This window comes from Lacerta agilis, chromosome 4 (assembly GCF_009819535.1).
Source record: "Lacerta agilis isolate rLacAgi1 chromosome 4, rLacAgi1.pri, whole genome shotgun sequence".
In the NCBI taxonomy this organism is placed as follows: domain Eukaryota; kingdom Metazoa; phylum Chordata; class Lepidosauria; order Squamata; family Lacertidae; genus Lacerta; species Lacerta agilis.
The window spans coordinates 66340808-66367469 of NC_046315.1; the positions used below are offsets into that span (position 1 = coordinate 66340808).

Below are 26662 nucleotides of genomic sequence, written 5' to 3' on the forward strand. Positions count from 1 at the left end.
ATATACATATAATCAAAGGAGAGGCAAACCGGATTCTGGAAGGGAGTTGAAAACAAACCATATTCTTAAGAGGCATGAGCTATATCACAAATGCTGGTCAAAGCTGACCTGATGAATAATCTGGTAGCAACTGGGAGTTTTGGCACACAAGCATTCACAGAGGCCTTGTAGGTGAGTACAGATATTTTCACCGCCATTCAGTTGGTGCTGACATCTGCTCTGCATATTTGGTTACTGAGAAGGCGATTAACCACCCACAATGGTGACAAACTGCATGCTCTTGAGTCTTCAGCTGGCGGACTATTCACTGTCAGACTGGACAATGCTGAGACTTTAAGCTGTGGCACAAAACCTTACTCTTCATCTGAAGGAAGACCAGGTGGAACCCTTAGAAGCAAAACTGATTGCTGTGTGAGATGTTCAGGGTTCCAGCCAACTAACCATGCTCTCGTCCAGAATATTCCATACCATTTTCTCCCTCCCTCGGTTTTCTATGCCGCCTCCTCAGGCTCCTCAGTCTCCTCATTAGGCTGTTTGGGCTTCCTGCCTCCCCAATTTATTGTTACCTAAAGGTATTTACAGTTTTTCAAACTTTAAATTCTCCCAAGTCTGCCAAGTTCTCTCTTATAGTATGTGGATGGTTTTGGCTTACATAAGGAACCACATAGGGACGTGGGTGGCGCTGTGGGTTAAACCACAGAGTCTAGGGCTTGCTGATCAGAAGGTTGGCGGTTCAAAACCCCGCGACAGGGTGAGCTCCCGTTGCTCAGTCCCACCTCCTGCCCACCTAGCAGTTTGAAAGCATGTCAAAGATAAATAGGTACTGCTCCGGCGGGAAGGTAAACAGCATGAAGTGGCTTAGTCATGCTGGCCCCATGACCTGGAAGCTGTACACCAGCTCCCGCAGCCAGTAACGCGAGATGAGCACCGCTACCCCAGAGTCGGACACAACTGGACCTAATGGTCAGGGGTCCCTTTACATTTAAGAAACCATACTCAGACAATGAGCTCACTGTTAGGACGTGGGGTGGGGGTGGGGAGATTCTATTGCAGCCAATGCAGTTTTACATGTACAACTCTACTCTGGAACTCTGAATTTAGAAATTAAAAATGTTAAGAATGGAAAAGATTCAAAGGAACAGAATAACCATGGTGCAGTTCAGTCTTTGATGGCCTCCTGCCATCTAGATGTTTTGGCTGATAGGAGTTGTACTGGGAGCCGGGGGGGGGGGGAGCCCTAGAGGACGCCAGGCTTATTTGCAAACACTTGCTAACTAATGACAGCTACTGTTAATGGTGGTTAGCACTGCTGCAGATGCAACTGTAGAAGGAAGGAAACATGCAAAAGGGTATAAACCATCATAACCATGATGAAGGACTGACCTAGATTATGAATACCAACTAACCAACATTACACCTCAATGAATTCTTCTACACACCATTTGCTGCCAACAGGAGGCAACTTCACAGCAATTTCTACAGCAATTAATATTTGTGTAACCATGAGCAAAACCTGAGTGGATAAAGAGCTAGGTATGCTTTGTTGTGATTTTTACAGTCACAGCACTGCTGGTTTAGAGAGCTGCTGTGATTACAGAAAACCGCTGCAAAAGGGTACCAAATTAAAAACATCAAAGCTAAGGAAAACTTCAGGACTGGAAACACAGAAAACTCATCAATATGTGCTACAGAGATGGCTTCGTAAGAGACGATACTGAAAGCTTAAATATAAATAATGTGCCTAAGCAATTTGGTTTTTAAAAGACAACATCAAGGGCTGTGTAAGGTCCACTGGGTGGTTGCTCATGAGTAAACGGCCAAAACTCTGTCCTGTCTTTTAGCAGTTTTATTGTGCATACCATTTACAGTGCAGAGCTAAAAGTTCATGTCTGTATCAGTCACTTGCAGAATCCGGGAGTGGCCCCTTCCGGCTGTGACCCCAACATAAGAGTTTCGGTATACACAATCTCCGCCTCCACTCCTTACGTTTCACCCCTCTGCGCACTTGGGGCGATGGAAATGGCGTGTCTCCCCCCTCTCCCGCGGAGCGAGGGAAGTGCAAGGTCTCTCCAACATCCCCAGAGCCTCTGCTCTCCAGCCTCTGAGCTGCCTGCCCCTCCGCACTGGAGACATCGCTGCTTCCTCCGCTGGAGGAGGAGGTGCTGCTGGTCAGGTCGGGTCGGGGCTCTCTGTAACATCCCGAAACCCCTTCCACCACCCTGCGCTGAGTCGGGGACAGTTCCCTGACTGGCTGGCTCTTGCAAACTATTTTAAAGCTGGGCTAACTTTCTGCAAGTTACTTTTGCAGCTGAAATTACTGGAGCACAATTATCACCATATTATTACCGGAGAATGAAGGTAACATTACAAAAACTTTGGGGTAAAGCACCACAGTTCCACCTCAAGCAGGAAGTTGTCTTATAACATTCTAAAGTGAAAACGTCTCAGCTGCCAAGAGCATGATTAGTTTATAAACTGTGCCCCTTTATAGTGTGACGCTGTGAGCTGTATTCTCTTTGAAAATGCATGTAACCAGTCCAACCAAGTCAATGGCCTCTTTATTTTATTTTTTTAAAGGGGAGAGTGCTATAAAGCTTGTGATCCATTCCTGAAGTGGGAAGTAGAATATATATTTTTAAAAAGCAAAACAAAACACACATACTCCACACAACATCATGATTTAAAGAAGTGGAACTTCACAAAATCCTGAAGAAGTTATTTAATGTTGAAATTTGTATATGTTAAAATAGACCTGCCATTGAAGGCTTGTCTAATAGTTTGTCTACGTATATAGTTAAGAAAAAAATCAGCTTCCTCTTCCATCACACACACATTCACTTCCTGTCCCATAGACTCCTAGCTCCAGCTTCCTGGAATGCCCTGGGTCCTTTTAGAACAGCCCATGGCTAGGTTTTAGGACTTGCTGCTTCTGTGTCAGAAAACTGACCTTTCGCTTCCTACAAGAAAGCAGCACTGTTTTTGCAAAAACATTCTACAGGCTGAACTTTCCTCTGCCACAGTTAGAATATTCGTGAATATTCCAGGGCTCCATGAACAATTAACTATGCCCTATGGACAGAATAGATGCAGGTGGCGCTGTGATATAAAGCACAGAGCCTAGGGCTTGCCGATCAGAAGGTCTGCAGTTTGAATCCCCACAACAGGGTGAGCTCCCACTGCTCAATCCCTGCTTCTGCCCACCTAGCAGTTCGAAAGCACGTCAAAGTGCAAGTAGATAAATAGGTACCACTCGGCGGGAAGGTAAACGGCGTTTCCGTGCACTGCTCTGGTTTGCCAGAACCAGCTTTGTCATGCTGGCCACATGACCCGGAAGCTGTCTGTGGACAAACGCCGGCCCCCTCGGCCAGTAAAGCGAGATGAGCGCCGCAACCCCAGAGTCGTCTGCGACTGGACTTAATGGTCAGGGGTCCCTTTATCTTTATGGACAGAATGGAGGAAGGGGAAATGGACTAAAAATAATATTCCAGTGTTACCAGTTTGCCTGTTAGTATTCTGAAAACACAACAGATCCTTCCTTTGGAGTTTTCTCTATAGCAGCTCCAGCTTCTAAGAAGACAAACAACCATTAGGAGAGTGAGGGAAGAATTCTGAAGCAGTGTGTGTGGATGTAGAATTAATCACGTGTTCCTGGAATGGGTGACTGGCCCGCTTCTGAAAGTTTTGAAGTGATATGCATTGAGTTCTACAGGTTTGATTCCCTCACAATGGATTGATGGGCCGTGCTTGTATTTTGCAGTCCAGCATCCAAAAAAGTAAAGCCAAGGAAGGAGGAAACGGAATGATAATCTGCTTCGACGTCTCATATAAAATACTACTTTTACACCAGGGCTTCTCAAACGTATTTGTCATGGTATCACTTCTCAGGTAAAAACAAAAAGATAAATGTGTACGCAACTCAGGGCTAATCAAATACAACCACTGCAGGAACTGCTTGAAGCGGCCTCTGTATGGTAGTTACTTCATGCAGTGAGCTGTTAGGGTAGTGGCTTGCTGAATAAGTAGGTCTCCATGGGGTGTACTGTCGCCACCAGCAATGTCTGACAGTAGTGGAAAGACAACTCTTGGAAAACCAATCCACAAGGCAATCCAGCGCATATGAAATGGCTCACTTTACGAAGCATCCATCACCCAGAAGGTGGCAGGCATATTATGAGAAATAGCCCCTAAGAAAACAATGATCGGCAGAGCCCAGCACAGATTACATGAAAAAGGAGAGTGTTTCCTCCCACGGAGACGTTGGAGGAAGAGAGAATAAAAATAAAAATAAATGAGTTGGCCTAATGTCACCCACCACAATCATTCAATTCAGGATGCGGAGAGAGAGAAATATTTCGCCCATATGAGAAATGGTGTCCAGGTGTCACAAACCCACACTTGTAATTATGAGAAATCTCCAGATATATGGGGGACAGCTATTCTACTCCCTCTTCTGATGGCTTCGGAGATGAAAGTCAGAGGAATCTATTCTCTCCATTCGTAAGAAAACAAATGGGACCACTCTTAGATCGTGATGCCAAAAAGCAACTTCCACATGACGAACATAAACAGAAATAGCATGCTGCCCTATCAAATAGCAAGCAAAAAGGGAAACAATTCAATCTAAACAAGGTAGTAGTGCAACATGGGGGGGGGGATGTAGCAAAACCATGTGAGGCAACATTTAGGCTGCATTCACACGGCGACTTATTCAATATCCCCAACAACTGCAAGTTTCTGCTGTATATTTGAGTTTTCACACAAAAAGCCACTTCCAGAAAATAGAATACAGTGGACCCACAATTTATGCTCCCTTTACATTCGTGATCGCAACCTGCAATTTTCTACTCTCAGTTTATTTATTTATTTCCCCTCCAACAGCACACCCAGGAGGTTTTCCTCACCAGCCTCTGGGAAAGAGATGCAAGGGCTCTGGAGTAGTCCCCCTTTGTGGGGGGGGGTCGGAGGGGGGTCCTGACTTTGCATGATTCTGCCTTTGTGCACAGACACCCCAGAACCGATCCCTCACGTAAATGGTGAGCTAACTGTATTACACATATATAGTGCTCGTTACAGGTAGGTAGCAGTGTTGGTCTGCCATAGTCAAAACAAAACAAAATAAAAAATTCCTTCCAGTAGCACCTTAGTGACCAACTAAGTTTGTTCTTGGTATGAGCTTTTTTGTGCATGAAGAAGTGTGCATGCACACGAAAGCTCATACCAAGAACAAACTTAGTTGGTCACTAAGGTGCTACTGGAAGGAATTTTTTTTATTTTGTTTTGTTTTGATAAATAGTGCTCATTTGCGTGTTATTTTATTCTGCTTGCAGCTCCTTTATCCTGGAAAATAATGGGAATAAAGTGATAAAATTTGGGGTGGTACACCGGCATGCTTTTGAATTATGGTGCTGGAGGAGACTCTTGAGAGTCCCGTGGACTGCAAGAAGATCAAACCTATCCATTCTCAAAGAAATCAGCCCTGAGTACTCACTAGAAGGACAGATCCTGAAGTTGAGGCTCCAGTACTTTGGCCACCTCATGAGAAGAGAAGACTCCCTAGAAAAGACCCTGATGTTGGGAAAGATGGAGGGCACAAGGAGAAGGGGACGACAGAGGATGAGATGGTTGGACAGTGTTCTTGAAGCTACTAACATGAGTTTGGCCAAACTGCGAGAGGCAGTGAAGGATAGGCGTGCCTGGCGTACTCTGGTCCATGGGGTCACGAAGAGTCGGACACGACTGAACGACTGAACAACAACAACAACACCGGCATACAGTTTTTTTCTTGGTATTTTCATGGGGAATCACCGGGGAACAGAAGGACGCATATGTAGAAAGGGTGCAGTGAGGTTTGTCCAATGATGTTTGTTATGTCACACCAAACCCACTGGTGTGGTGTGAATGAAATTTAGTGTGACATTCTGGTATATCGGTCAGAAAGCCACAATTCCATAGCACTTCAGTGTAAAAAGGAATATTAGAAAACAGTACAGAAGACCTAGCGTTATAATCAGGAAAACTAATGCCATGGATATTCTTGGTAGGTTTGTGAATCTAGCCCATAATGTCTTCCTTTGCTTACAAAGGCTGGATTTCCCCCACTCATTACAAGGCACCTGGTGGGAAGGAACACACCAAAATGAACATGATCCTGCCAGCATTAGGATTTCGGGTGCATTATTAGTTTGCTCATTTTCAAATGATAAATAAAAAAAGATAAAAATAAATAAATTTATGATATAAAATGTATAATTAGAAAAATAATGTAAAATAATGGATACTTTAAAAAAAAGTAGGAATGAATATTAGGAAGATATCAGACTTCTAAGATGTGTAGATATTCCTATAAAGGCAGCAGAGATCTATGGAAGCCATCATAATAATTTCCAGAAATGAGACTTGGATAAAGACTTAAATGCATCGTTGCAGTTACAAGTAAGTTTTGTCTTTTTAAAAAAAGAAAAGAAAAGAGGAAAGCAATTTCGTCAGCACCCCAACCGTATGTCCAGCCCTGAGTAGTTCAAACTGCCAGATATGTCCACTGGAAAATATCTCGCACTGTATAACATCTGGGCCTTGGGAGTGCCTTCTGAGACAATGTGGGGGAGGGGGAGGAAAGAGGAAAAGATGTGTAATGAGATCCTTGGAAATAGTTTCCCTAACCTTTAAATGGCAGTGACAGACCTGTTAGTAGATGCCTAACAAAAAACATCTTTCTAAAGCTTTTTTTTATAGCCGTGCACAATGAAGATGAAGTATACTGAAGAGTCAGTTACTTTTTTAATGCTTGCAGCACTGTAAGTCTTGCTTCTCCAGAATATTCTCCTAGTTACAAAACATTGTCTAGCCCCCGAATGGTGTGTGTGTGTGTGTGTGTGTGTGTGTCCCCGTCCGTCTATCCATCCATCCATCCATCCATCCATCCATCTATCAGGCATGTTTTTGCCATTAAACTGCATCTGAGGGCGATGGGCCATCATCAAGACTTGTTCCTTCCAGAGGGACTCACTCCACTATTCTACTCAGTGTGGTAGCAAGAAGTCCAAATGCACCCTTTTTTTAAGGGGAGGGGATAAACAGGGACAGGACACAAAGAGAGGACTGAAGCCCTCATGAAGGAATCCACCAGGCTGTGGATTATACAGTGGACTCATGATCTGATCTCACTGGATTGGATCAGGCGAGTCTACCTTGGAAGCAGAGTTCTGTGGGCTCTTCCTGCATCACTACTGTCGGGTACAGGATTTCAGTGTAAGCCATTAATTTAAGATGAGAATGATTACAATAATAATAATTATTTCCGAAGACCCAGAAAATGCACCCTGTATTACAGGTTATCCTGGGAACTGAGGACAAAGGATCTTCTTTTTTGAACTACATAGTGGCCAAAATTAGAGCACACATGACTGTTTGCTAAAATTCAGTGTGTGTGTGTGTGTGTGTAAATAGTAAGTGTGTGTGTAAATAATAACCTTTTTGTTGGGTTGAATGCCAGTTCTTTTCAATATCTGCCAAGAATATAAAACTACTGAAATTTTAGTCATCTGTCAAAGGAGGAGAGGAAACATCTTTTCTAGGAAAGTACTTCTAAAAACTTGAATAAGCTAGCAAAGATTATCACCATTTAACAGTTCTTCTTCATTACAGGTTTTGAGGAGGAGGAGGAGGATAAAATGAAACAAATCCTCTTTCCTATTTGCATACTGTGGCATTAGAATGAAAGGGCATTCCAGATTCTGCCATTCACTGTACCTAAACTTGCAGATCCATAAAATCTGAGATCTCTTCAATTTGGCCAGGATACAAAACAAAACCCTCTTTTACCTACACAGATGAACATTCTTTTCTGCTCTTTTTCCCCTTTGTGTGTGGAGGGGGGAGGAAGAGAAAGGTTGTAGGAGGCAATTGAGACAGCATCCAGATTCTTTTTATAACAAGGGAAATTATACTCTGCAGATTTAGTCCTTAACTGTGCTCTGCAGTCAGTCAAAATAACCACCAGTAACCAGCAACACTGAATAGGCCATCACTGTTGCCACACGTTAATGAGTTTGCAAGGATTTCCAACATTGAAATTATCCACAATTGCTCACTGCAGCTTTTCTAGCAGCCAAGACCGTGAACCCTCATTTTCTTTAAATTCAATCTAACTGCAAAGTGCCCCATTCAAATATTACACCACTCTAAAAGCAATGTATCAGTAGCTTCCAAAATAACTAACTTCTAGAATAATGTGGCTCAAAAACACCAGATAGTTCTTATATACGTTGTTCGCCAATTATTCAGAATCTAGGGCAGGAGTCACTTTCTCATGTGTGTGTGTGTGGGGGGGATCATTAGATGCAGCAGATAAATTCAACCTAATTAAATTCAAATTAAAACCTGAAAAAATATTAAGATGTTTCTCCTCTTTTACAGTTGCCCGAGTGCAAAATGTGTGTTTGCACAATGGAGCTGTCTCCCCTCTTCTCCCTCCCCCACATCTGCTCAAGGAGTTTCCCCAATCTTCCAGAGCAGATTTGGGGAGGCCATGGCGTGTGTGTGTGTGTGTGTGTGTGTGTGAGAGAGAGAGAGAGAGAGAGAGAGAGAGAGAGAGAGATTCTGCAAGTATGAATTTTCGCGCTTGTGTAATGAGTTAGTTGGATACTGGCCCTTGGTTCTAAACTCAGATTTCTATGCATGACAAAACCAGGAAAATCCTGTAGAAACTACTTTGTGATGGCTGTTCGTAATCAGATCTCTCAAAGATTTTACAACTACACATGGACTGTGGGAATACGTTACGTTTTCAGGTGCTCCTGCTCCTTGCCGCTGCATAGTAACCTTTCGCGCTATGCACGGAAGGCAAAAGGATCAGGCAGAGGTTTGCTGCCTGGATCCCTCCGTGCTAGCAGCAAAGCGTGCCAAAACAGCCTTTAGTAACGGTCGGAAAGAAGTTTCCCACCCGGAAACTCATCCAAATACTGTGTTGTGATTGGTCAATGTTGATGTTATGACGTTGTTCAGTTTACTAATAAATGGCCCCTGCTCTCTGTAGCGGTGTGTAGAGTGCGCGAGACAAGCCAAGAGAGAACAACCGTGCGAGACAAGCCTAGAGAGAGAGAAAGCGAAAGAGAAACCAAGCCGCACAGAGTAGTAGTCGGGAGAGCGCAACTCCACCATTGACTGCAGTCTTTTATTTCTAAATTTTATTTGGCCGCCTTCTTAGTTTTGGTCACCTCTTTTATCCTTTCCTTTTTGGAACCTCAAGCCTTCGTAACTCCAGAGGAGCCTTCGTGACTCCAAAGAAACCTCCGGAACTCCAAACAACAATCTCACGACCTTCAGCTTCATAACCAACGGACCCATTCACGGCCAGTGGGAGCAGGCACTCCGGGAATTACTGGCTGTCCCAGATGTTGGTTATCCCCACAATGGACTTTAAATAAAGTACAATAAATGCTGTTTCCACTCACTTACTTGCCTTTTTTATCGGCAAATGAACAATTAAATCAACCACAGCTATACACTCAATACAAAATTCAGCAGAGAAAATTCTTAATTTTACTACCATATTTCTTTCAAGCTGAATTGTGGTGAAGGGGGTGATTTGTGGGGCAGGGATCTTGCAGCTGGGGAGGGGAGAGTTGCAGCGCACATGGTGACCTCAACTGTTTTTCTTTCTGATTTGCAGATATGGAAACCAGTTTGGTATTTTCCTACACCTGAAAAGTGGTAAATAAATGTTTATAATAAATACTAAGGGCAGGCTCGGACACTTATTTAGTGAAATGCAAAGTGCAAGATATATGCATTTTAGTTAACAAAAATGAAGTGTAACAGTGGGGATAAATGCTACTATTTGTAAACTGTAAAATACAATGTATTGTTTATACCTCTAAATCTTGCTATGTAATCTGGCAACATTACAGTCAAACTTCTTTGCTAGAACACTCTCAAGGACATATATAGCACATTGCTCTAAAAAAAAAAAAGTTACCTGACTCCTGAAGATAGCGATACACCAAGAAATTCACTTCATCACTGGTTATGCTCATCTTAGCCCCACCTCAATATGATGAGGTCTGCAAGAAGTGTGATCCACGCTCTGTTTAAAGAGGAAGAATGATAAAACACAGCTTTGGATTACAATCACCTAGTTGTTTTTATTTAAAAATTTGTTTCTATGGCCACATACTAAGGTATACATTAATTTACATCTGAATTACAGCCAAAGTTCAAAATGAATTGACCACACGAAAATCATCATCATCATCATTTACGGAGTTGGAACAGCAGTTAACAGAAGTCTTGAAAGAGCTTTCCCCATGCATTGACAACCTCGCCATCAGATTACTGCAATGGGTTGAGCTGAGTCTGGTACAGAACACAGTAGCTAGGTCAGGGGTCAGCAAACTTTTTCAACAGGGGGTCGGTCCACTGTCCCTCAGACCTTGTGGGGGGCCGGACTATATTTTGAAAAAAAAAATATGAACGAATTCCTATGCCCCACAAATAACCCAGAGATGCATTTTAAATAAAAGGACACATTCTACTCATGTAAAAACACACTGATTCCCGGACCATCTGCGGGCTGCATTTAGAAGGCGATTGGGCCACATCCAGCCCCTGGGCCTTCGTTTGGGGACCCCTGAGCTAGGTTGATTGTGGAGGAAAACTACTCTCAGTGCCACGAAAATATAAGGCCCTCTGCAGCTCAGAACCAGGTTACTTTAAAGACTGCCTTGTCCCCTGTATACCCAATAGGTCAGAGCAGGGCTTTCAGTGTGGCTGCCCCTGTTCTGCAGAACAGCATTCGTGTTGAGATGCTGCAGACACCCACTATCAGCACTGAAGGCAGTTTTGCTCTGACAGGCTTCTCCAACAGAATGAATGGGTCTCTGCCATAAGTGTCTATTTTGCATTTTTTTCAACACACACACACACACTTGCTGTTTATAACTTTTTTTTGCTTTTTGCTATTTTCATTATGCATGGTGCCATGGTGCTTGCGCAGAATGCAATAATAATAACTTTGCATATAATTTTAGCACAGTGCTGCTCTCAGCGATTGCAAAGGACCTAAAGCCACCAGGCTCAGAGATGTAAAAACACATGGCAGTGGAAAAGCTGCAGCAGCAAAACCCTGTCTAGGTTTTTCCAGCTCTCCAGCAATACGGATCCGCTTGACCTCCCCTGGCACCTACAATTCTAGGTCAACCATACTCTATTTTTAAACAGGTCAAGTAGGATGCCTCCTCCCCCCCCCATCCATAACTATAAATTAGATTTGTGTCATAATGCATCATTAAAATCAAATGCAAACATTGGAGGACAAACAAGGAGGTCTATTTAGAACTGAGGCAGAATGTCCTTTTGCCCATTTGGCAGCACGGTGCAGCAATTCGGGTCATAAAGACCTTCATTGTTCTAACCCAACGTCAAAGCATTAAACAAGAGTTACTGACACCTTCCTTCACTGCAGAAACTACATGGTTTCCCCCAAAGTGTGTGGGGGGGGGATATAAAAGAACCCAAAGCAAAGCCCCCTTATCTGGCACTGCTTCACCAGGTGAGGTAGCACTTAAGACAACACTTAAGAAATTATTTGGCAGCGAATATGTCATAAAAGTACAAACTGAGTAACTTAAATATAAGAACGCCTATGTGTTTATGACCAAACGAGCCTCTTTTTCAAAGAAAATATTGTGCATTAAAAATAGAAGGGCTGTATTAGCTTTTAAACACATAAATATGCGTAGACAATGCATCAAGAGGCCATGTTTGTTTGTCTTTCAAGCTACAATACTTCTCACTACAGCAAAAATAACTTGATCTGGTAGCTTCAGTATTTACACTGCCCCCTCTGCCCACTGGAAAGTATTAAATTACATTAAACAAAAAATAAGAAAGGGCAGGTTATTAGCGTCGTAGCTGGCCTCTCTTTCCCTTCACAGCTAAGAGAGCCTTTGCTCCTTGAAAATGTGCTCAGCAATCCCTGTTGCTTAAGAGTGGCATCTGCTGCTTTAAGTCAGCTATGCTCATCTACAGGTGTCCCCAGAAGTGAAGGTCATGCATGACTCTAGCAGATGTCCCTGCATTATTTATGTGAGTCGCTCTTCGGAGCTGTGTGGTGCTTTTATTTTACTGTCCTCACATATTTCGTCAACAATTCAGATTGATTACCCTCACTGACACTAACCCTATAGTTTGACAATTATGGCAAATTAAGACCCTTCTTCTAAGCGTTAATTTTATTTACTGCGGTTATTTGTTCTTCATACAAAACGAACCTCCGTATTATTATTATTAGCTCTTGAGGAAAAGGCTTGGTTTCTTATCCTCTGTTCCTCTTCCTTCAGATGATTTCCTAATTAAGGCTCAGCTTTCAAAAGCATTTAATACTTTTTTTGGGGGGGGGAGTCTTAAAAGCACCTATCAGGAATATTCAGCAGTATAAGAAAGACACAAATGATAAAACGATGGTGCAAAATGGGATCATTGTTTTATCTTAAAGCCCAGTCCTGCAGCTAGAGAAAAGAACTGTTTTGTACATGAAATACTGGCTGTCATACCACTGCAAGATTAGTGAGTCGTCAGCTAAGCAGGTTGCGACTAAGCAGTCAACCAGAAATAGCCACTTTGGCACTTGAGTCAATGCCAGGATCACACAACACTGTTGCGCCACACAGAAATGGCTTGTGGTGGACAGGGAACATCTCACTCATTCATCCTTTCTACAGGCATTTGTGTCACTATGGAACTATTATGATTGTACAGTGGTACCTCGCAAGATGAATGCCTCGCTAGATGAAAAACTCGCTAGACGAAAGGCATTCGCTAACGAAAGGGTGACTCACAAGACGAAGTTTCCTATGGCTGTGACTTGCAAAATGAAAACGTTTTGCGTTTTTTTTTTGTCAAACTCTGCTTCCTCCGACCGTGCTTCACAAGACAAAATTTTCGCTAGACAACAGCACTTGCAGAACGAATTAATTTCGTCTTGCGAGGCACCACTGTATATAGCTTTGGAATCAGAGAGTTGATGCTTTTTCTTGTTGCTGAACTGCCCCAAGGTCATATTTAGCAAAACCTGAAACTCTAAAGATGCATCATGCATACATACAAACAAACAAACAAACAAACATACCAAAGTGCCTTGTAGCAGCTGGATGCTTCCATTAAACAAACAAACTCTTATTTATTTATTTATTTATTTATTTATTTATTTATTTATTTATTTATTTTTATGGCCCAAGATTTGTGATGCACCAGTCTGGAACATTTCTATTTAAAACAATAATTAAACTGCCAAAAATATTAATGAGTTACTATATTTCAGTCCACTGCAACATTCAGGGACTGAGCTACAAGATTCAAGATTGGTTCCAATGTAATAATGTATATTCAAATAATGGTCACACAATGAATGCATGTAGATAGACAAATCATATTGGAATGAGAGATTCATAAAATAGGTTTAGCCCAGTGGATCCTTCTATATTACTGACCCTTGAAAATTTACATTGAAAAACCCATTTGAACTTAGCATTTTTATGTATTTGTCCTTACAGAATGACACATAAGAAATCATGAATGAAAGAATACAGCCCTTAAGGGATATGGATACTAGTGTGCAGTCTGCAACAGATTTTCTGAGTAATTTCTGCCATGTTTGTTTAATCTCCCCCTGCTTGGTTCTAATTTATGACAGAGTTCAAACATATTTATTGAAAAGTTTTTATGAATATGAGATCATTGAATGACACCTCGACTGAGTGTAGCTCAAAAAACCACTTCTCAGAGCTCTTGACAGTACATAATATACACATAATTTTATTTGTATGTCACCTTTCCAAAGTTAAATCCATGCTCAAGGCTTACAACATGAAAAAATGTAATTACAAACATAACAAAATTAGTCATAAACAATAAATAAAATATCAAAAAGTATCAATAACAGGAACAACCACCCTCCAAACAAAACCTGCTGAACAATACACCGGCCCAAGACTGTTTAGCAGCCTCAGCTTTTGTAGCTGGAGTCAGTCAGCCAGAGTCCCGCCCTCCCAGGCCACTTGGAAAAAGGCCACCTGGTCTCTCAGTATTATGAAGGCATTCCTGCCAAGGGTCCAGCCATCAATGTGCAAGGCTGCATGTAACACACTTACAGAACAATCCCATGTCGATGGCAACACAGGAACACACAAAATATAACTTTCCTGCTTGTTTATTTTACAGTTCTGAGTTTCAAATGGAGTGGTTTGCAGGCATGTATACAATGTAATAATGGTCAACCTTTGAAGAAGCCGTTTCCCACCTGTTGTCTGCCAGGTGCTTAGGACTACAGACCCCATCATCCCTGACAAATGACCATGCAAGTAGAGGCTGATGGGAATTGTAGTCCAAAACATTTGGAGCGCACCAGATTGTGGAAGGCATGTTTCTGAGTAGCTGCAGTTCCATGGGCTTGTGTCAAATACCTGTTTCAATAAACCATATACACACACTTTGCCAGTCAAGGAGCCATTCTATAGATGCAGACATGTTACATTAGTACTGGCCAAAGTGATGTGAATTCTATAACTAAGCTATATTTTAAAGGGCCAAATGTTATTTGTTTATTTATTCACGTTCTTAGGCACTTACCCCTAAAAATAGACTCAAGCCCATTTACAATACGAAAGTACAGCAATATAAAATATGCAAAATTAAAACAGCCATATAGCTGCACTGACAATTAGTGGATGCATTTCTAAGAATGTACCACCACTGCCTCCACACACCCCACAAAAAATACCAAAACAGACAGCAGAAAAATGCATGGGAGAAGACAGCCTTTGCTCGCCACTGAAAAATATATTTACGTCGGCACCAAGAATATAGCTCTTAGTAACAATCCAAATATAGCTATTAGTAACAATATTTATTTACATGATCAATGATTCTTTTTTATCTTGATTACAATCCCTTTATTAATTAGATTAGAAGCCAAAGGAAAATCATTGTGTCTATAAAACCGCTTAAGTACACAAATCATAAATAACCTACATCCTCCTTCAAAACAGCTACTTTTTTCTCTCCATTTGCATTAGCATTCCAAACACCTACATCTCTGGATGCATTAATACATTTTGTCCTGAAGACAGTAAACAAGAATTTGCTTGGCATAAATAAACCACTTTGCATCTTCATACACACTGTTACTATGCAATGCTAAAAAAAACAAGGCTTTTTTGTTGTTTGTTCCTTCCATCTACACTTCTGCAGGTGCCACAGGACCAACCAAATACAGACAAGAAGGATGAAGGAAACAGAGGATGCCCTGGCTCACATGTCGTCATGTGAAGGTAAGCTGTGCCTAAGCATGAATGTGCAGTCTCCCAGGAAGGAGATGGCAGCTATTTAGCTCCTTCCTGGGTGTTTTGCTTTTGTACAATGCCAAGTTGTGCAGTGGCTGAACAGGTCATCCAAAGTCAGTTAGTTCTTAGCTACAGTATGTGTCTAAGGAAGATAGAGCTTAACCACCAGTTCTTGTTCAGACAACACTCAGTGCAGCATGGCAACAAAGGGGACGAGCAAAACAGCTGCAAGTTCCTTTCCAGGAAATCACATGTTCACACAGATCATGTGAACAGGTTCCCTGTGCATTCCGAGGCAATCTTTTCTTTTCCATAATGAACACTTCAGGCATCTGTGCGCACAGTAATCTTGCAGCTAATGTTTTGCATTTAAACAGCCCTGTTCCTTCAGGTGCCTCGTACTTTAAGCAAAAGAGTGCCTGAGTTTAGTTTTGTATAGTGTACCTTTTCTTCCACTGTTATAGCATAGCCTGCTGGTATGCTTTAAATTTACAAAGGAAGAACACAAACTTTGGCTAGGATTACTGGGAACAAGGTCAGAGCTTGCAACTTACTGGGTTTGGAGGACTCACTCAAATCACAATTTGCCAGTTCAGATGTAGCTACAAACTGTGATTTGATCAGACTAGAAAGTACAGTAGTACCTTGGTTTTCGAACGCAATCTGTTCCGGAAGACTGTTCAGCTTCCGAACCATTCAAAAACTGAGGCGCAAAGGGCAGTCTGCAATTTCAATGGGAAAAAATTGGGTGGGTGGGTGGACTCATCGGAAGCCGTTCGGCTTCCAAGGCGCGTTCGAAAACGAAAGCATTTACTTCTGGGCTTTTGGCATTTGAAAACCGAAAAGTTCGGCTTCCGGGACGCTCAGAAACTGAGGTACCACTATAGTCTACTAAGTAAAGTGTGTGATTTGGCAGGGAGCGGAGAGAGAGAAAAGAACATGGATAGCTCAGCTGGTTAGAACATGGTGCTGACAATCCCAAGCCTGCAGGTTCAATCCTTCTATGGGACAGCTGCATATTCCTGCATCTCAGGGGGTTGGAATATATGCTCCTCAGGGTACTTTCCAACTCTATGATTCTATGACTGAAGAATCAGAGAATAAGGTGTCTGAATGAAGCCTAAGTATGCAATCTTGATTAAACAATGTAAGAAGTGATTTGCCAGATCAAAACAAAATAAAAAAATAAGTGGTATCTGAAGAAGTGTGCATGCACACGAAAGCTCATACCAAGAACAAACTTAGTTGGTCTCTAAGGTGCTACTGGAAGGATTTTTTTATTTTTTATTTTGTTTTGACTATGGCAGACCATCACGGCTACCTTACCTGTTGCCAGATCAAATAAAGGTTCTCCTCCTTTAGCATTCTTTGCAAGAAACCCAGTGACTAGCAGGTATTAGGTGGTTCACCTAAAATCAAACAGTAGTCCAATGGTGGATTGCTATATGCCTTCTGCCAACACCTGGGATAGCACACATCATAAATCACTAACTAGCTCCCTGCATCTAACTAATAATTGTTCAGGAGCAAAAATCAATTTCCCTCTTAAAAGGCTGCTGATTATAAAGGATTGGTAGGGAGCCTACTGCAGTAAGATGGGCAAAATAACTGTGCCCAAACGATAAAACAAACCCATTTTAAATCACAAATGCTTAATCTGTCTTTGAATTGCTAGAGCAAACTCAGTTTAGTGGACAATGCTGAAGTATCAGTTCTGCAAAATTACGGCCTCAGGACTCTGATTGAATATGCAGAACTGGCAAAGCTGACGGGAAGATCCAAAACCAGCGCAACGAGCTGTTTGAAAAGGACTGGAGTAAATTTATACAATATATGAGAGAACATTGTAAACATTTGAAAACGTTTGCAGGTTTGAGTTAAAATACTTTGTAATGTTAATTTTTGGAACTGGTTTACAATGATCAAGGTAAATTTTTAAGTATAGAAAGAAAGTAAATAAGTTGATATAGAAATGCTAAGATGAAAGTGAATATTTATGAATGCCAGGGAGTGGGAGCGGGGGAAGTCAAGGCTCAGGGTGAGCAAAGCTTCAGGTGATGATAGGAATGGATTGTGACTATGGTAAAAAATGTAAACTTAATAAAACTTACTCAAAATAAAAATTAAAAATAAAAATTACGGCCTCAGGACTCTAGAGGAAGAGTTGCTCAACAACAACAAATTCGTAAGAGTCTTCCGACAAAATTGGAAGAAAGATTAAGAGTGTACAAGTTAGGGAGTCTGAAATGCATTCTGATTTTGCTTCTCCAAAAACATCGATCGTCATTATTTGTCTGAATACTACTTTTAATCATTTCGGCTACTGAAGATGGTAAGCATCACTGGGCCAGTACTTTGCTTCTTAAGCACATGAACACTGCACAGCAAGACCATATGCTACTACATCATTTTTATTCTTGTATTTCGTCATCTCTTTCTCAAGCACACTGGGATGGATCTGGACTTCATAACGCTTAGAGTAGACCCACTGAAATAAATAAAACTTACCAATTTAAACATTTAAAGTCCCACTGAGTTATATCCAACTCAGTTCTACTCAAGAGTAGTGGCCCACCCAAATTAATGAGCCTAAGTTAATAATGTATATTAATTCCAACAGGTCAACTCTGAGTAGAAAAAAACACTGCATACATTGGTTCAATAGGTCTATCCTAAGCACGACAAAGTCTGGATCCAACACACACACACTCCATTATCAACTATACAATATACTGGGCTCCTAAAGCAAGTTTTGTAAAAATCTTATTTAAAAACAACAACAACCCAGAATTCTATCTCCCCTAAAATCCTTTTAAGCCCTGCATTTTCAAGCTGTGCCCTATTTATAGAATCACCAGATGTTACATATTTTCCTGATCGCTTTCTGGAGGTGATGTAGGACATCTTTATTTTTATATAGTCCAGATGTTTGGTGGCAGGTTGTTTTTTAGCATTGGATTATTTTACCAATAGTTTCTTTTTGAAAATATTGTTAGGTACCCTGAGCCTATGGAACACAGAACTCAATTATTTTACATCTTGAAGTTACTAAAGAATCACAGGCACTTCAAGCTAGTGCTTTACTGCAATCCAATGTAGAACTATAGCCATGTGTTGGTATTTTAAATTGTTCCAGTTAATTAAAATTTCAAAAAATAAGGACAATAGGAGAATCCGTGTACTGAAATTACCTGTCCGAATCTTTTAAGCAGAATAAAAAGAAAACCACAATTCTTTCTTTTGAGGTAACTGTGCAGCTGCAATACAGCTGAGAAGTGTGTTCTATGCCATTCCAAGATTAAGCACCACAGGACAAAGAATCACATTGATGTCTTATACACGTAAGGAACAGAAGTCCATTTATTGAAGAAAAGATGCAAATAAACTACCAGTCTTCTCTTTGCAACCCCTCACGTATGCCCCTTGCACACTTTCCAATTTCTATTGAAACATACAAAAAATGCTTTACCCACCAAACGAAGAAAAAAGTTCCTGCACTATATACTATATATTACGATCTACTAACAGCAAATACACTATCCCAGAACAGATTTTTATGGAGCCATAATGGCACAACCACAAATAGGGAGGTATGAGCAGGCATGGAGGCTGGGAGAGAACCCTAAGGTTTCTGGAAGTGCAAATAACCTTTTTTGGGGGGGAATTATCTGATTGTGAGGCAGGAGGATCCCCAAAACAACCCAATGAGGACTGAGCATTGTTAGTGAGCATGGAATACTGACTGTTTTGCAGGGGAAGTACAGAAAACCAGGATGGTGGTAGTGGAATGGAGTATCCTGGGAAATGGTATAGCTGGGTAGCATTCTCAAGAAGAGCGCTGCATGCCTACAACGTTGTTGTTCGCATTCAGGATCAGGAATAGTTTTTTGAGGGCAGGACAAACTTGCAAGCCCCTTCCTACATGCCAACAGTGATCCAGTCCCATATAAAAAGCCTCGAGTCACGCAGGAAACGTTTTAAAATTAATTTTAATTCCGAAATTGTTTTTTCTGCGATTTCAAAACTACACCTTGCTGGGGTGTAAATCGCTTATTGAATAAATAACAATAAGCAACAACGCCATGCTTCAGAGCAAACACACAATTAAACTGGTAGCCAACTCATACTCAAAAGAGTACAGCCACTGAAATTCAACAGACGCTGCCTTGGTTCACCAGCTAAAACTTGCCGACGATTTTGTAACTTTTGGGTTGATCTGCCTGTCAATGTTTGGAATTTGCTTTATTCTGACAGACCAACACAGCTGCAAAGCTCTTATAAAATTCATTTTAAAGCTTCATTTTTCTGGCTTTTTTTGGGGGGGGGGGGGGTGTTCACTGCAAAACCATGAATTCTCAAACCAGTCAATTTCTCTTGCATTCTTCATAGTTGAAAGATAAAATACAGTAGCTAGGTGGCTTAACTCTGTGTGTGTGTGTGTGTGTGCGCACACACACACACACACACACACACACACACACACTCTACCAATAGTAAGGGCTGTTATACTGTCCCTGGAATCAATGCCCTAGCTTAATAAGACATTTGTGTCCCCACCTTTCTGCCTAGGCACAAAAAATTCTGGGACTGGTGGGTCTTGAGAGAGCATATGCAGAAGTAGACATCTCTGCATTTCAACAATAGCTGCACAAGCACACTATCTGTTCCAGAGAAGGCCCTCGCTCCAGAAAATCCCGCAAGGTCTGGGCAATAGGTACGGGGAAATTATTTTTCATAAAACATCCTGGAGCATGATCTACAATTTAGCCTACTTTTTCCCATCATCGTAATGGGTAGAGTGTCTTCTTTACAGAAAACAACCCCTTACCCCAAAGGAGCCTTTTGTTTGTTGGAAGAACACACTGCTCCACGTCCTTGTTTAAAGATAAAGAACCACAAGGAGAGAGAGCAGATGCTCTGAAGTTGCCTATTAATAGCAAGCACCTGGGCAGCAGTCAGAGCAGGTGCAAAGGTCACCTGGTCATAGTCTTCCCCTTTGCATAGTATCATAGAGTTGGAAGGGACCATGAGGGTCATTCTAGTCCAACAACCTGCAGTGCAGGAATATGCAGCTGTCCCTTATGGGGACCACAGCTTGTGCAAGGCAACAAATGCACAGATCGCCTCTGTGCTTTAGAACAGTGCTTCTCAGACTACCTGATGTGGCAGAGCCGCAATTGGCCTCTGAAGCATCCCACCAAACCTGGGCTGTGGTAGAGTCACCAGGGATCAGCAGCTGATGTCTCACGGATGAGCCCCAGTCTGTGGACCACCACTTTGATTAGCCCTACCCTAGTACCCTTTGCAACCCACAGGCGTTTCCCAGATAATGAGTTTGCTCAAAGTATGTTATGATTGATATTCCGCCATTTAAGCCCAACGTTTAGTAGACAGCCTTTGAGTAGCCAGTGAAGGTGTAGAAGGGAGATATGAATTGGTGATCCATAAATACAATACAATACACAGGTGGGAAATGTGGGAAAGCAGGGGTTGGAGGGGGGCAGGAGAAACATTGGGAAAGTACCACAAAAAAGAGATATATCTTTCAAACTGGGCAGTTCATCAAAGGTTAAATAGTTCATCTATCTGTCACGGTCTGGTCTACGGGTGAATGAAGTCCCGGCAGAGGATGTCAGGATGGGGGACAAGATGGCGACGTGGAAGCAGGAATGCGAGTCCAGAAACCCAGGGTCCAAGGGTCAGGGAGCAGAAAGTTGCGAAGTCAAAGGTCCGGGGGTCGAGAAGCAAGGGGTCATGAAAGCAAAGGTCCGAGGGTCGAGAAGCAAGGAGTCCAGAAGCCTGGGTCCGGGGATCAGGAAGCAGGAGGCAGGAATCAAGAGGCCAGGCGCAGCAAGGCAGGAAGCTTGTTGCTGTGGCAAAGAGCCGAAGCTGACCTATATCCCTTCCCGGCTCTTGCCACCAGGTGCAGCGAGTTACCAAACGGCCTCACCTGTGCGGCCGCGCCTTGCCTCTCCAGAACAAACTTAGGAAGGCCTCAGTCCTGCAAAGCCCTGCTGGTCACAGGGCCTGGTTCCTGCACGCACTTCTGACACTATCTACATACTACTGAAGTGAACTTTTTGTTGCTCATAGAAGAGCTGAGGGTGCCTTAAGGGCAATCCTATGCATGTTTACTCAGAAGTAAGTCCTACCGACTTAAGCGGTGCTGAGTGTGCGTAGGATTGCACTGTACAATTTACTTAAGAAAAACAGGGTGCCTTAGCTGCCAGCAATTTCAGAAACACTGCCATAGATATTACTGGTATACACCCCCTCCCTTTCCCCCCCTCCTACACTTAAAACCTATTAGTTTGCTTGGTTTACTTTTCAGTCCTCAGCTGGTTTTCTTAATGACATCAGCCTCCAGCATTTAAGGTCTGAAAGCACAAGTGGATCTTTTCCAATTCCCTTGGCTCCACAGTGAAAAGGGTTTTTGCTGTATTGATCTTTTCTTCATGGCACTTTGCTGAGAAAAAACAACAACAGCCCTCTTAATTAGTGTGATTGTGTTGTATTCTACATCGTGACCTACTTTTCTAAGACACAAGAACTTCAGTGAGCCTTTTTTCTTTTCTTTAAAAAATAAAAATAAACCCTGAGCTTTAAAAGTTTTTGTAAAAAAAATTATTTACACATTATCCTAAGTAATCAAGAGCAAGGGGGAAAGGAAATATGAAAATAGCTTTAGGATTAAAAACGATTCAAGTTAAAATAAACAAGGAAGATTAGCGGCATTAAGAACACAATTATTTGTGAAGCTGGCTTTAGACAGTGTTCCTATGGTGGACGGATATGTGGAAATTACAGTAGCTACATTCATGCAATACACTTATGAATTGAGCCCACATACTCTAATTATCTGGTTTATAAAGCAACTAAAGCTGACAAATTTAAAGTTTTTTTAAAAAAGGCTTCCTGGATTAGGGCCACCATAGCATCCGGCAGGTCAAGGGCAGAGCAAGGAAAGCCCAGTTTCACTCCATGAAATCTTAATGTGATATAGCAAAAATAGTCTTGCAGATATAAGCCATTTTAAGTATTATGAACTGCGCCCTTGAGTTCACAATTTGTTTTTAATGTTTGATGTTTCATTATGTTTTTATATATACTGAAAGCCGCCCAGAGTGACTGGGGTATTATTATTATTATTATTATTATTATTATTATTATTATTATTATTATAATGCATAAAAGGGGGTGAACTCACAACCATGTTACAGTGGTACCCCGGGTTATGTACTTAATCCGTTCCGGGTTACAGTACGTAACCTGAAAAGGACGTAACCCAAACAATTCGTTCTGCGCATGCGCAGACCGAAACCCCCTGAAAAAACCGCGAAAAATGCTCTGCGCATGTGCGAATCGCACATCGGGTTGCACTTCCGGGTTAGCGGAGTTTGTAACCCAAAAAGTACGTAACCCGGAGCGTACGTGACCCGAGGTACGACTGTACCTTGGAAAAGGTTTGTTAAGAAACCTCCATATACTGAAGCAACAGGAATGTGGAGCGCCAACTTATGACAAGTGAGTAGCATGCTTAACACCCATAAAGGTAAAGGGTAAAGGGACCCCTGACAGTTAAGTCCAGTCGCAAACGACTCTGGGGTTGCAGCGCTCATCTCGCTTTACAGGCCAAGGGAGCTGGCGTTTGTCTGCTCTGCAGTTTTTCCGGGTCATGTGGACAGCATGACTAAGCTGCTTCTGGCGCAACTGAACACCGACACCAGAGCAGCGTAAGGAAATGCCGTTTACTTTCCTGCCGGAGCAGTACCTATTTATCTACTTGCACTTTGACGTGCTTTCGAACTGCTAAGTTAGCAGGAGCTGGGACCAAGCAATGGGAGCTCACCCCGTCGCAGGGATTCGAACCGCCGACCTTTTGACTGGCAAGCCCAAGGCTCAGTGGTTTAGACCACAGCGCCACCTGCATCCCGCTTAACACCCATACTTCTCTGCAAATGTTTCCTAGGCCATCTCCCCCTTACTTTTGAGTTCTGAAACTTGGGGGGAGGGCAATGAAAAACAGCCCAATAGAGTACCTGAAAGGGAGAACTGCCATGGGTTCAGGTAAAATCAAGGGAGAAACAGGTCCCTGTGCATATCAAATTAAGAAGAAAACGGCCCTTGTGGGAAAATGTACTTGTCAACATACAATAATCCAAGGAGAACAAAATATGTTTTATGAGAAATGATTTTGTTCTATTAAGTCAGTCAAGAGGTATGATTGGCTTCCTTCATCAACCCATGCAGCTTTATGGTGTGATATTACAGGCCCCCTTTCTCTTTATGCTTCACTAGCTGATTACTTCTATGACGATTCCCTGATTGCTCTACTTTGTATTGTATATTTGTGGGTTGTAGACTTGCAGGGATTCGTGGGTTGAATATTTGTGGGAGTTTTTCTGTTTTTTATCTGTTGATGTAAGCAAATGTGTAGGTGTTTATGCTCCAAGTTTTATTGTTTCTTGGTTTATTTTTGTTTGATATGGAAAAGCTTAATAATCTGCTCTTCAAACTTTTTTTTAAAAATGAACAAGTAAAGCACACACACGCCCCTTTTAAGTCCTTGTCTTTGAGAGTGCACTACACCTCGATAACTGTCCTTGCAAAACATATCAATCACATATTGAGCTCAAAGTGCAGTGGGATGTCGGCTGGATCTGCAATCATTCCATTTCAGGTGTACATAATGGTGTGTGATATAACCATTTCACTTCTTTTCACAACTTCCAAAAGCCTCCCACCCCGGGCACCAATACTCCATCCTTCCTTTCACTACATTATCATTCATTTCCCTTCTCTCCTACAGGTTCTATCATCACAACAGCTTCTGAAACAGCCAATGTAAACCCACTAAAGAACACACATACACCCTGCTCAAGGGAATCACCACAATCATGCAATATGTTTTCCTCAGAACTGAGAGCCTGTCAGGTTCATATTAGACTTCAATGCATTTGTTAATGGATCCAGTTAAAAATTAAAGCATCATGTCTCCTTCAAAATAAGGAAACGCAAAGCAGCTGTAACCAAAATGCAAAGCAAATGTCAAGCAGAAAACAAGCGCTTAACTCTTATTATCTTTTCATTGTTAGCAATAAATGGAATATCATTATAAGTCGCACCAAATTGCAAAGCCTGCTCCAGTCTTCACCATCTCATCTTGTGCCAAGAAAGCACAGCATACAATAATATAATTTACCAATAATGTTACTATGTAAGCACAGCTTTAAAAAATATTCTGCTAACCCATATGTCATACAGTATTTGGGACGATTAGAAACATTTAACCCATATGTACTGGCACAGTTAATATCAACTGCCCTTGATATCCTCAATCTGCCATGCAGCCTTGAGGAATCTAGTGTGTCCTTTATGACAGCTGCAGAGTAAGGGGAGGGCATAAAGATGCAGCTGTCCTCTTTGCCTTTAAACCTAACTGTGTCACCTGTTAATTAGCAAGGCGGGTGGCAGACATGCTCTGGGCAAAGGGATCAAGAACTAGATAATCAGATGGATTGATCTCTGAACTGAGCCTCTCATTACTGAGTGCAAAATATACAGGAGAATTGCAGGTGGGCAGAGGAAGGGGAGTGGGAAACAAACAAACCAGGGTTTCCTGCATCCAGATTTTTACACAATACATGCTCATGCAAAAGGTATTCTCCACTCTCTCTTCTGCAGTGCACAATTCTTGCTCTACCCAAAAAAATCTCAGCAGATGCTTGGTGAGTGGAGCAGGAGATAACATGGACCCAGATTCCTCTTGCCTAAACAGACACCATTAAGTGTTAGACTTTTTGCCTCAATTTCTCAGGCAGATTTGTTTTTTAAAAAAATAAGACAATTTCTGGCAAAAGAGTCACAATAAGGGAACCTGGCAATTTGAATTGGGCGAGTATTTCACAGTTGCGACACTACCACTGAAGAGACGCAAATCTCTTATGCTTACTTGTCAGATATTCCACAATGGCACCAACAGCAAGGTGACCAGCATCTCAATTCCTGGGCAGGATTATATGGGAGTGAGCGGTCCCTAAGCTACTTAGGGCTTTATAGGCTAGAACCAACAGATCAAAGCCAGCAGAGCTGAAATAAGACCCAAGTAATAAGCTCTGACCTGCAACAACTATAGACAAACATCTGGCCGCCATATTTTGGACCGACTGAAGCTTTTAGGCTGTGTTCAAACAGTAGCCCCACTCACACTACATTGCAACAATACAGTCTGGAAGTAACCAAAGAATGAGTGACTGAAGCCAAATTTGCCTTCTTTAATAAATGGCACCGTTAGTGTATTTGCTGAAGCTAAAACACTCCTACCAACCACCACCAGCTGAGCATCCAGGGAATGCAAAATTCCCAAGCAACAAACCCATTCCTTCAAGACGAGTGCAATTCCATCCAGAACAGGTTGAACCACTACATCTGAATTGCCAGTGTTCTTGACTAACAGGGCCTCTGGTTTGTCTGAATTAAGTTTCAGCTTCTTAACACCTATCCCACCTAATGTGAACTGACTCCAGTTTATTACTTCTACTGTCTCCCCAGGACAAGTCAATGGGAACGAGATACAGTAGAGCTGTGTGTCACCTACATGCTGTTGACACCTCTGACCAAACTTCTGGATGACCTCACCTATTGGTTTCATGTAGATATTCAAAAGCATAGGAAACAAGACAGAACCTTGAGGTAAGTCGTGACATCTTATGTTTGAGTTGGTCATTCTCAGCCTAAATCCACTGAAACCACTGACTTAAAGGAGGCATAGGCAAACTCAGCCCTCCAGATGTTTTGGGACTACAACTCCCAGCATCCCTAGCTAACAGGACCAGTGGTCAGGGATGATGGGAATTGTAGTCCAAAAACATATGGAGGGCCGTTTGCCTATGCCTGACTTAAAGTCTATTTATTAATGGATCTACTTTGTATATAATTTTGGATATAACCCATACACACACGACGGTTTAAATAGTAACAGTAAATATTGACATTCAATATTTATAATAAATGTTCGATATTTATATTGAAGCCAAACTATATTATAAAATATAAATTAATACACATTCACTATTTATGATGCTCACACTATGACAAGTAACTAACAATTGCTTCCATAAAGAACAAGCTTGGAAATGGTGGCTAAACACTGAAGCGACAAAGAGAGACAGGACGAACATTTTCATCACACAGTAACAGAAAATGTTAGTAGCTAGGACAGAACAATCCCTATCGCACATGGGGCGGAGGGCAAAAAGCAACTGTGCCTTTATCACAGTATTTTACAAAGTATTTGTATTTACTAAGCAAGCACACTGTCATGC

The 26662-nt window shown here is 41.9% G+C and overlaps 1 protein-coding gene across 4 annotated transcripts in view; it reads right to left on the reverse strand.

Moving 5' to 3' along the window:
* The window catches only part of TBL1X (transducin beta like 1 X-linked), a 131928-nt gene that overhangs the window by 20464 nt on the left and 84802 nt on the right, over positions 1–26662 (reverse strand). For 3 of the 4 annotated variants that reach the window (XM_033147439.1, XM_033147440.1, XM_033147438.1), the window contains one exon: positions 9977–10084. In XM_033147439.1, coding sequence (XP_033003330.1) covers positions 9977–10034 — 58 coding nt within the window. In that variant the 5' untranslated portion in view covers positions 10035–10084. Of the gene's footprint in view, positions 1–9547; positions 9702–9976; positions 10085–26662 lie in introns of those variants that run through there. The other variant, XM_033147441.1, reaches the window with a different exon arrangement.